At 28.0% G+C, this 12767-nt stretch overlaps 1 protein-coding gene across 3 annotated transcripts in view; it reads right to left on the reverse strand.

Annotated features, from left to right (window-relative positions):
- The window catches only part of aralar1 (calcium-binding mitochondrial carrier protein aralar1), a 35247-nt gene that overhangs the window by 13845 nt on the left and 8635 nt on the right, over nucleotides 1-12767 (reverse strand). For all 3 annotated transcript variants that reach the window (XR_006224861.3, XM_087159047.1, XM_087159046.1), the window contains 7 exons: nucleotides 11737-11852; nucleotides 9012-9151; nucleotides 8279-8425; nucleotides 6336-6474; nucleotides 5090-5186; nucleotides 3989-4079; nucleotides 1260-1335 (listed from right to left, as the gene is read on the reverse strand). Coding sequence is in view for 2 of the 3 variants with exons in the window: in XM_087159047.1 (XP_087015173.1) it covers nucleotides 1260-1335; nucleotides 3989-4079; nucleotides 5090-5186; nucleotides 6336-6474; nucleotides 8279-8425; nucleotides 9012-9151; nucleotides 11737-11852 (806 nt within the window). In the remaining variant the exon portion in view is untranslated. The remainder of the gene's footprint in view (nucleotides 1-1259; nucleotides 1336-3988; nucleotides 4080-5089; nucleotides 5187-6335; nucleotides 6475-8278; nucleotides 8426-9011; nucleotides 9152-11736; nucleotides 11853-12767) is intronic.

The raw sequence follows: 12767 nt of genomic DNA on the forward strand, positions 1-12767 counted from the left end.
AATAAATAAGAACAAACAATTTGTAACAGTAACAGTTTAAATTGTAATAGTATATTTTTATTTATTTTTTTTTAATCATACTAAGCACTTCAGTAAATCTTAATTTAGAAATCAAGCATTCTATCCTTCCTAAGTCTACAACTTAAATTTCGTTAAAAGCTTAAAAAATTTTTAAGTTTACTTCACATTCAAATTACACAGTCCATAATTTATATTTTAATTTAAAACCTTTCTCAACTTTACTAAAATAGTAGCCATATAAAACCTAATTATCCACAAGAATTTTTCAAATTTATTTCTAACAAATACCTTTGGTAAAAAGTCTTTTTAAAAAAATCTTCTGAATTTAAATACAGAAATTATTAAATTGGAAATCGATTGTATTTAAATATGAATATTGTTGTTCAAATATACTTGAAAACTTTAGATGTAAATACTTTCATATAAATTACAGAATACTTTATACACAGCTCAAATATAAATAGATGCTTTGTAAATCAATAAAACAACTGAAATGTACATAGAAATGATAAGAGAAGTTTGTTTCAAATGAATACTTGTTCAATTTTACATTAAAATAAAAGAGCTTAATAGAAGCTGAAGATAAGGTGTAAAGATGTTTATGGTTACGTATTTCTTTAGTTTCAATTGTATAGAAAAAATATAAGATAAAGAACTGCTACAGCTATAAAAAGTTGTGTATTTAATCTAAAATGAGTATGTTGAATATTTTACTTTAAAGAGCACCTTTAAAAAAAACACAATAGTCAAAATACAAGGTGTCCACAAAATGACTAACCCATTTTAAACATAAATACACTGATGTGCCAAAACATTATGATCACCCCCACATTTTACAATGAACAATTCTAGATGACACGGAGGGCATGTTAAAACATTAGAATGGTATTTGGACTGACTGGAGAAGGTAAGGAGTCATACTTGCATTTAAGTTTACAAGTGATGGGATAGATTAATAATTTGAGTAAATTATTTGATAGAGGGGAGATCATGATGGCCCGAAGACTCGGAAAAAGTATGTCTAAAACTGCAAAACTGGTAGATTCGAGAAAAAAAGTAGTCAGCTAAAAAAAAATTTTTTTTTTATTAGCAACAAAACAAATGTGTAGATAAATTAGTTTTTTTTTTTATGTTAAGACGTTTATGTTATCAAAGTTTGCATAATTATTACTATATAAAGTTGCTATATTATTAATTTTAAACACAATTTTTTTTCTGAAAAAGGAAAAGTTTCTTACCACCAGCAATAGAGCCCAATGTAAACCTATAAGCACTTTCTAATATTTGAATGCCTATACCTCGCTCAGCTGGACTCTAAAAATAAAACAAATATTGATATTTTAAAAAATTAAAAAAAAGTTTCGGACAATTCAGAATACATTCATTTACAACAAAATAATATGTTTTTTGTGCACCAAAAAAGAAACTGTTTGATTAAAGCAAAACTTAAGAATATATTTTTCAAACTTTGAAATCCTTTCATGAAAATTATTCTAAAATATTTTACTTATGTTATTATGAAAAGACAAAAAAAAATTTGATTTTCAATTTTTTTTTCAAAAACAATCTTCAATTCACAAATCACAGGAAAGCTTAAAAGTTAATATTCTCTGTAGTTTTTGAACTTTGATGCAAATGCTAAAATGTTAATCATTATTACTGTTAATTTGGCAAAAAGATATATGTAGTTGTACTCAACAAATACATACCTGCCAACTTTTGATCCGTTCCATTATGTTTTTTCCCAGTGGTAGAAAAATTGAATTAAAATTTCAATTGCAAGCAAAAAAAATATGTTATATTTTAAAATGCTTCAGCTGACAACCTTGACAGTAACGCATATTAATCTATATGCTTAATTTTTTTTAAGAATAGTGGTGATCAAAATCATTTAAAAAATAAGTTTATAAAAGAAAAAACAGTATATATTTACTACCACTTTAAATATAAAAATAAAATTTTACGCCAAGTGCGTAAAAGTTGGCAAGCACGCAAATATTATAGTACAGTACAAAACCGGTTATCCAGAAATCAGTAAATCGGAAAACCAAAAAGCCAGAACGAAATTCAATAAATTTTCCCGCCACTTTTTTTTTTTTAAATGTTTTTTTCCTCATAAGATTTTAGGATTTCTCTTTTTTTTTTTGAAGGATATTTACCTTACCATCATTTTGGAAATAATCATTAGTGTATTACTTCGTTTTTTCAAGATTATTTCCAAATATTTTTTTTTTAGTTAGGTTTAACAATAAAAAAAAACGGCTCTTTGCAGCGATTCAGAAAACGAGAAAAATCAGTTATCCGGAATAGCGATGGTCCCGATTGTTCCGGATAATCGGTTCCCTACTGTACCATTTTTATATTCATTAATAATACATCTTTTCAACCACAAAACTGCGTTGTACACAATAGATCAAATTATATAAAAACATCAACAACAAAAAATAATTTTAACACGCATCTATTACGTATAACTTAATATATATGAACACAGTATCCAAATATCGGTAGATACATCAAATCAGAAATTCGTAGAACATATTATTGTACATTAGATCAAAGACTTTTTTTTTTCAATTTAAAAACTTGTAAAGACTAATACTTTTTAAATCTATAAAAGGGTTGCTGAAATTTAAATCAGTTGATTTAGTTCAAGGGAGTTGTTTTTTTTTGTTTTTGTTTTTACGAAAAATCATTGATTTAAATCACTTTACAAACTCAACTAGTCGAAAATTAGTTACTCAGCTTCAAAAAAAATTTTTAATGCAAATTAAAAATAAGAATTTCTTAGCATATTCTTTTAAATTAACGTTACTATAAATCTGAGAATAAATTAAAAACATTTCAGAATATCTTCCCCCTGTGAGCAGAAGAGATTTATATATTTATATTCATTACTAAAACTGAGAATCCAACCACTATCATTTGAGATGAGGAGGGGAGAAACTGGGTACAGAAAGATGAAATATTAATACAGGGTTCATTCTAGATAGTGTTTGCAGGAAGGGTTGCCCTTTAGTCCTTTAAATAAAAATCTTCTGCCCTGCATGTCCTTTAAACTTAAATATGCGAACATATAAAAAAAAAGGTTTATTCTTCTTTAATAAACATATCAAAAATATAACAATGAAAAAAGGTTTATTCATTTTATAATTCCCCACATAATACTCCGATTGTATTTTCGGAAGTAATTAATCATTTTTCAGCCATTTACCTGCCGTTTTTCAAATTCCGATATATTTAATACACAATTATGACAAGCGAATTTTGAATTAAAGATATAAGTTGTTCGAAACGTTTGATTTAAGAAGATTTCATTGATTTTTCCATTGCTTGATGATAGTTTTTTGGCATTTTTCACAAGGTGTTACAAACTCTAATACCTTCAATATGTTATTGCGACGTGCAAATTTCGAATTTGAGTAAGCACATTTAAATCTGTAACTCAGCATTTTACAACTAATTTTCGTAACTATTATGGAAATTACATAGTAATAGGAGGGCATGTAACTCTGTCTACATATTTAGAAAAATTTTACAGAATCAAAATATGTGCAATTAAATGAATTGATACAATAAAACAAAATAATTATAGCAATCAGTTTTTTTTAATTGCTTTTTCAAAGCAAAATTTATTCTTATTCAAAACGTATGATTCTACAGGTGCTTCATTAATAAAAAATAATTAAGCAGAGATTATTACATTAAAAATCTTTGAAAACAGAAGAATATTATAAAAATTAATAAAATAAATTATCAAAAAAATGAATGGATAAAAAAAAAATTTATCTCTCAACAAAAATTATAAAAAAAGATCTTTACATCAACTAATAAGGAATGAAGAATTTTTTTGATCAAGCATAAGAAAATAGCCTTCCAAATTTCAACGAAATTTAAACTGATAGTAAAACAAAACAGTAAAAAATACATATATCTTGCTTATTTTAAATACATTCAAATTTCTTACTTTTACTGCTTTCATTTCTGCTAAAGGCCTAGATAAAAATTTAGTTGGTCTATGTGGAGCTATAAGTTCTATATCGTCATATGTTACTCTCCTACATGAAAGAAATAGAAAATACAACATGTTAGGAAATTGCAGTTCTGTGAACCTGACAAAGATAATATCTTAAACATTTTTAACCAATTTATGCATACATTTTACATTGTTAATAACAATTTTAAAGAATTCTCTCTCAGTTAAATTAAGCTATTATACAAAAATTTCTTTTCTGTATTAAAACTCAGTCAAAAAATGGATATTTTTTAAATATCAACAAAGCCAAATATTTTAACTTGTATAAGTTTCCACAATTTTAAATTTTCCTAAATGTTTCACAAAAAAACTTCATTAAATTTTAACACATTTTACCACCCTTTTTTTAAATTATTTTTAGTTTCATACAAATTTAATCTTAACATAAAAAATTGCACATTTTAATTATTTTCTAATTTAAAAATATTATAAAGGTTTTAAATGTTATTTCCTCATATTATCATGAAACAAATTGTAAAATGCAAAAGAGGGAGAGAAACAAATTTAGCACATTTAGCCATTCTAAAACACTTTCAAATTATTTGTTACATTATCTGCTATATTTCATATTATTAAGTTATATTACCTTGTAAAATTTTATTAAAAAGCAAACAAAAAACAAAATTTAATATAGCATGAAATTTTTCAATATGTCCTTAATTTTGGGGAAAAAGTTCAATTAGAAACCAAATCTAATTTTTGATTTCAAGAAAAACAAAATTTAAGATTAAATAACTCATAAAACACACAGTTTATGCAAACATACAAAAAATAACTTACAATAAATTAAACAACTTTTAAAATATAAAATTTAGAACTTAATTTGATCAAAATTGCAATTTAAAAAAGCTTTTGTTATAAATAACAATCACTTTGAGGAATTTTGGCTAATCTCACTAGAAATTAAGACTATAAATAAGGTTTACTTTAAATGTTTAAACTAGATTAGAAATCTGAATCAATAAATATAATGCATGAAAAGAAAGCAAAAGAATTATATTTCAAGTACTGAAAGAGCATTTTGAAACCTACCCTGTGTCAGCATGCATAAATCCAGCCAATTGGAATAAAACATCTACTTCTAGGGGTGTTATTTGGGACATTTGCTGAGCAGCATATAGAAATTCCTCTGCAATAAGAAAATAAGCATCCTGTGAATTTAAAATTAAAGACGCAGTATAAATAGGATGATAGAATCTTTCAAGGTCTCGCTATTTTTGAGCAAACCCCCAAAAAGTTGTGTGATTCTTCCCAAAAGGTGCCTCGTGAGTTATGATGGTGATCTCATTCCAAAATGCTCATAAGCAAGAGCTCATATTCCTTGTTCAAGCAACACATGGCAAAATGTATGGTCATCAAATTTTCTGCAGTTGGCTCTTGATAAGCTAAGTGCTGCACCAATACATCCTAGAATTATGATGAATGAGCCACAGAAAAAAAATTTTGATAGAAAATTCATAACATTGATTAAAACTAAATTTTTAAATCTTTTTAACAATTTAAAAAATATATATAATTTAAGGTAGAAAAAAAACAGTTCCTACCCATTTGTATTCATAGGAATTTCCATTCATACATAAAAAGAATACTAAAATAACACAGAAATTAATGCAAATTTGATACAATTGGCACATGCAACGAAAACAATTTTCATAAGAGTTTCACATTTTCTAATAAACAGCGCCTTTATATATTGCAATGAAATTAATGTAATAGTTTATATTAAACATGAAAATAATAATTTAAGAGTCATTATTTATACTCTACTCTTTGAAATCGAGATTTGAAATTACAAGCATCATTATCCTCTTCATATAAAAAAGCAAAAGAAAAATAAATAAACCCCTAATTATTTAAACATTGGTTAACTGAGATCTACAACTAAACACATTGGAAAATACTGCAATATTTTATTGTAATGTACTTAGTGAAATATAAACCAAATCATTGATGGAAGTCTCAATCTATGTAATAAATCAAAAATACATTTTAAAATAAGCATTGACACAAATGATATGTGCTCAGATATTTTGCTGCTACAATAAAATAGCTTGAAATGGTTAAACTAAGGTTCATCTTTGGCACAGTTCAGCATATTCATTCCAAGGCTGATAATGCATGTTTTGACCATCAAGACTGAAACATGGTTCAACAAATTTATGGTTAGAGTAATCCTTTTCAATGGGGACTCTGGTTCTCTTCAGTAACTAATAAATGTTGAGCATGGCATTATAATAATTAGTGATAACTGTGAATTGAAATAATATCTAATACTAACCTTTTGTAACCTCTACATTAGTGTTGTTTTTAGTGAAGTTAAGATAAACTTTTTTAACTAACTCCATGTTGTTCAAGAGGGTGTTGAATGCCATGAAATATGGAAATGAAACTTGATGACCAGCAGTACCTCCAGCAGCCTACAAGGAAAAAAAATTTTAAATATTTCATGAAATACTAAAACAGCATACCCACATACACCTGCTGTCTAAAAAAATAGACACAACATTGGATTGTTATACCCCAATAAATTTTTGCAAGACACGGTTGAAAATATTTTGGGCCTAAGAAACTAATTCTTCCACACAATAATGTCTGCACACAAATATTGTCAGTCTGAATCCCACAGACCTACGAAAATACAATTTTGAAAGCTTCACATTTTAAAAAAATTGTTTTTCAATTTTTAGATTTCTAGTGCTGTAACTGTCGAAAGAGTAGTTAAAAAAAAAACATGAATTCATGATGGGATAGGCACAATGGTGATCACTCAAATTTTTATTTTATTAGAAAAATATAAATTTAGTTGTATTTGCCAACAAACTTCTTTAGTTTCATATCTTTGGAATTTACCTCTGAAACTTTTTTGGGTCCCAAGAAATTGCACCATGCTCTAAGAAATTTCATCATAAAACCTACTATAATATAGTGCATAAGCCCCACAAACAATTTGCGGGTTCTACCTCTCTAAATTTAACGCACCCCTAGAAACTTCAGTCATCTATCTCCTGAATCCAGTGGACATAAGAAAATAGGAAGGTAGATAGCAATTTCGCTTAAGGTCAAGAAAACAGCAAGATCAAAAGCTGTTCACTCAGGTCCCTAGATTTTTAGATTAAAAATAATCATTTTAATTAATGACGCTATTTCATTTAAACTTACAAAAAATATGCCCTCATTTTCGTAAAGACACTGATCAAATATCCCAGTTAAAATTATAACTTAGTAATACAATAGAACCCCAATAGGTCAATTCTCCTGAGGCAATTCATTGTGAAGGATGGATAAGGGGAAATTACGAATATATGTTAAGATAAAATATAAAAAATCATGAAAATCAATAAAGTAATAGTAAATTAATAAATTTAACAATAAGCATAAAAACTTTTAATTGAAAAAAGTTATGCACTTATTGCAAAAATATTTACAATACAAAAAAAAGTTGAATAAACACATTGATTTATTTAAAATATTTGGAAATATTTTGGTTTGAACACTATCTTTTTTTCTCAGTACAAACAACAAATTTCTGAAATTCGTAACATATTACTTTTCATTTTCTGTAAATGTGTGTGAATACTGAAAGGTCTTCGTAGTTTAAAGCCTTCTACAAATGTTGGCACTGGTTCTGGTTTGGCAGTCTTCATGGTATCACTTTGCTCTTCTTCAGTTCCTGAAACCATTTTTTTAAACCAGCATCACACAAGTTTCACCATTTTCATCAACTGGTGCGTAGACATCAAATCTGATGTTTGAGGCATGTTCTTCCAAACTATAAATGTAACAGTTGTCCTCATTCTGTCTGAGTGCTTAATCATAGATAATGTAGGCAGATAAATAATTTACCATAAACCATAATGATGAAACATTTTCTGCTTTCAACTCAGCTACCACCCTTTTTCTGGATTCATCTTTCACCTTTATTTTCCATTTTTTCATTGGAACTTTACCTTTTCTGTTTCAAATCACTTTGATTTTCTCCGTTCGCATTTAGCAAATCTTGAGAATGAGTGTGTATTTGTGAGCAACATGTTGACTCTTATTACCATCTTTATACTTTTTGAAGCAAATAAAGTTTATATAATCAGGTAAACATTGCAGCTTCAGTTTCTTAATAATTCAACTAATTAATTTAATTCATTTAATCGATTTAATAATTCATTTATTAAACTCAGTCAATAATAAAAAGAGCAAGAGAAAAAATTAAAAAAAACTCCTACTTACTGCAACTAAGTTCCTGCGCACATCTTCACTGAGTAAGTGACTTTTTACTGACACCATGATATTACTGAAGTCCATGGCTGATATCAGACCTTTCTTATTCTTGTCATATGTTCGAAAAGCCTGAATAGCATGCTCTTCGTGGAAATCCTATAAAAAAAGGTAACTAAATACAAGTTTACAAATATAATTATTAGTAAAACTGAATTATTTTAAATTTAATTTAATTTTACGCATGCATTTCAATAGTATCGGAATATTTTATGCATAAAAAATAAGTAAATGATACATCAAATATAATTATTTCCAATTGTCACTTATTCTATCTCTATACTTCTTACTTTCCTAACTGAAAATGATTAATGGAAGTTTCCTTTAGCCAAGTGATTGCAGGTACAAATATGGAAGAAGTACAACATAAATGTACAAAAAAGCATCATTCAAGTCATCTGCACTTTACAATTAAAAAAGAATTTCAATATATTACACAGCATCCATTTTAATTTAAAAGAACTATCTTAATTTGTTAAATACTGATATACATAGATGTACAAAGCAGAGAATTATCTAGAAATATATACCTTCACTTAATTATAATCAGCAAGTGATGTTGCATTTTATTTGTAGAAAATAATGTGATTCAAAATTGTGATTCAAAAAACCTTTGAAAGTAAGAATAAAATATAAAGTTTTCTAAAACCAATTTCAAAACCAAATAAAATGAAAATGAACATACGTGAAGTAACTGAGTGAATTCATTGTAGCTGAGTTCCCTGTTTTTGTCAGCACCAAAATGTAACTTAAGAAATTCACTTGCAAAATTAAAAGGTATTTTCTCATGAAGTGTTGTGTGCTTGATAATCTCTTCAAACTCATCTGAAACATAAAAGCAGTTTCAAAACATCAGGAAAAAAAATTCAATAAGTTACAGTTCAAGACATTCTGCGAAATATGAAGCAAATTATAATATATATGATCCAAAATGAGTACTAAAAAGCAGTCTAATTATTCAAATTTATATTCAGAGAGGTAGCTTTTATTTTTATTTTAAAGCATTTATATTCAATAGGCAAAACATTCAAACAAAAATTGATAAAAAAAAAGCAGGAGAAACCTAAAAAGGCATTGATTGAGAATGAGTTAAAACTAGTTTTCAAGTCTAAGATTATTTGGTAGGTCAAATTTTGTGATCACCACTCAATCTTATTTTCCTTTAAATAAGTTATTTAGATTTCTTTCAAATAAAAATTTATTACTGCACTTTATTATTATCCTCATTTATTATTATGTTACTGATTTTTATTATTACTAGGAATTAAAGGGACGCCCTGTGGCTGAGCGGTAGCGCTTCGCGTTGTCGTGCCACAGGTCCCTGGTTCGATCCTCGGGCCGGGTAAGGTTGACTCAACCTTTCATCCCTTCAGTGGGTCGATAAATGAGTACCAAGCATGCTTGGGAACTAAACACTGGGGGTTCCGCGTTCGGCTGACCACCCGATCGGAACATCTGCTCCTGCACCCCAGAGCCCAAGGTCAAGAAAACTGAGATGGGCACAGTAGGCTTTGGCCCTGCCTGATATATCCTTATAAATATTAATGTGATAAAAATGTCTTATTTATAATTAAAAAATTTAATAACAATTTTATAATTATTAAACTGTTATGATAAGATAATTAATGAACATAATAAGTAGATCAGTTAGATTTACCTTTTGATACATTTCATGCATAGCTGAATCTATTCAACACATGCTGAGACAAGATAAATATTTAGAATAGCAAAATATTTGAGATAATCATTTAACAGTACAATTACCGAAAATCTTCTTGATAAAAAACAACAAACTTTAATACTACAAAAAGTTTGCTTGTGATCCCCGTTTACTTTGGAGAAGAGAATCTGAATCATGAAAAGACTAGATCAGGTAGCAGACAAAGTACTCAACATAAAATTTAAGCTACCTTCTGGGACTTCAAATTGCGTCACACAATTGATGCAATTAGAATATGAATTCAAGGGGTATCCCCACTAACTCTTAAAGCTGATGTAAAAACCAAAACAGAAGAATGTTAGTACACGAGTGCCGTTTATTTTGTGTATATATCTCTTTCCGATATGTTCAAAATAAATATATAATTTGAACAACATTTTGTCATTTTAAAAAATCAGAGAATGCTCTCAACAATTATTGATCTTATCAGGAATCCTATCCAGGGTGCGTAGCCAAATCTTTGAATCAAAAATAAGCACTTTTTAAAAACTTTTCAAGCACTTAACAAAAATTTTTAAGCACTCAAAAAATTCATATTCAATCAATGATATTATTGAAAAACAAAAACTTTTTATAAACAGTTTTAGCGTTAAAAATACCCCCCAAAAAAACGGGCGTAAATCGAAACAATCAGTACTTTCCCACATTACCGAGTGAATTCAACTTGACCCTGAACTCAGAACAAAAGTACCCTTACTCCCTACGTCAAAAAAAAGTGTTAGAAGTAAAATAAAATAAACAAGAACAAAATTAAAATAAATTAAAAAGAAAAACATTTCATAAGGATCTGATATTCTTTATCCAAATTGGAGCACTCGGGTTTCGGTTTAAAGTGTGCGCGCATGCACAAGTCATAACGTGGGTACGACATGAAGTACGCATGAATGATTACGTAGCAAACTCCCCATTTTTCGTGAAATGCATGGGATCCACCAGATATCACTGAAAGGAGAAGAAAAAAAATTTCGGAAAAAAAGCACTTTTTAAAAACGCCAGCTGAAAAAAGCACCTTTAAAAGCTTTTAAAAACGAAATCCCCAAAAAAGCACCTTTAAGTACTTTTTACAAACGCTACGCACCCTGCTATCCTTTGGCAGAGATTCCTGAGAAAAAATATATTTTATGATATATTTTGGAATTGGATCAACAAAAATACCTATTGTCAATTATGTTAATGAGGTCTTGATTTATACCACAACACAATGAAAGAAATTTAACATTTCATTCAATAGAATTAGATACCTTTCAACTAATAATTGAATTTTAAAAAAACCTATTTTGTACAACAACAAAAAAAGATTAGGAAGCATTGAAGCAACTACTGGATCAATGTAAAGCGAACAGAAGGGACACAGTACATCAAAATTACAAAAAGAACTGAAACTTTCTATGATTATTTTCTCTTATATTTGTTAAAAAAATTAAAATTCCGTTTGGTTAACTAGATAATACTAAATAAAGGAAGTAGTCATTATATTTCAAAAATTTACAGCACTGCAACCTTTCCTCACCACAAAATTTTGTTAGCTACAAAGTACAAGGGGACATTAAATAACTTTAAAGCACTTTTAACTATATTTTATTTAATTCTGATGACAAAAAATACTTTTATAAAATAATAATTTGTTCATTTATCAATAATGCAAAAATGAAACATCTTAGAATTGAATAACACAAAAAAAAAATCCTACCCAGTGTAATTGAGCCTGAGCCATTTGTATCAAAAAGTTGAAAAGCAGTAATGTAGAGAGCATCTGGACGACACAGTACAGCTTCAAAAGCTTGGAATTCCAAAAATGATATCAACCTAAAGATACATTTATAAACAGATAAATTATTTAGAGAATCATAGATACCAGCAAACTTTAACATTTTTGTTCCTGATTTTTTAGTAAAAAATATCTATAAGACATTAATATTATCCTGGAATATTAATTCATCCACCTCGTAAAAAGTTAGTGCTGTGCAGAAAATGCAGCTAAATACTTTTTAATATTGTTGCAAAGATGATTCATGAATTAACAGATTTTTTTATTTACAAAATATTATCCGGGAATATTAAATTACCCACAAAAAGTTAATGCTATGCAGAAAATGCAGCCAAATATGTTTTAATATTGTCGCAAAAATTACTCTTGAATTTTTTAATATAAAAAATATTATCCTGGAATATTAATTATAAATAAAAATAAAGCATTCTCGCAACAGTCCCTTGTATGCCAGGAGAGTAATAGAGGATAAGGCTCAACAATTTCATGTCCAACAGCATTATTGTGACAATGTGGTTAGCACTTCGCACAAACCGCCTTTACTTCCCAGACAAGATGCTACCACTCATCGATCTGAAGCTGGGTGGGCTTCAAGCCACTACTGGGGATCGAACCCCAGCTCTTCACAATAACAGCCAAGTGCCTTAACTACTGAACCATTGCGGCTCATTATGTTACAGCCCTGTAAAAAGTCAATGCTATGAAGATAATGCAGCTAGGCATGTTTTAATATTGTTGCAAAAATTATTCTTGAATTTACAATTTTCTTTATATTAAAAATATCCTGAAATATTAATTTATCCACTTTGTAAAAAGTTAATGATGTACAGATAATGCAGCTAAATATGATTTAACATTGTTGCAAAAATTATTCATGAATAAAAAAAAATTTTATTTGAAAAATATTACCCTGATCTACCTTGTAAAAGGTTTTCAGAAAAAAAACCGTTAAA

This window comes from Parasteatoda tepidariorum, chromosome 3, assembly GCF_982258835.1.
Source record: "Parasteatoda tepidariorum strain Cologne lab strain chromosome 3, Ptep-v5.0, whole genome shotgun sequence".
Classification (NCBI taxonomy): domain Eukaryota; kingdom Metazoa; phylum Arthropoda; class Arachnida; order Araneae; family Theridiidae; genus Parasteatoda; species Parasteatoda tepidariorum.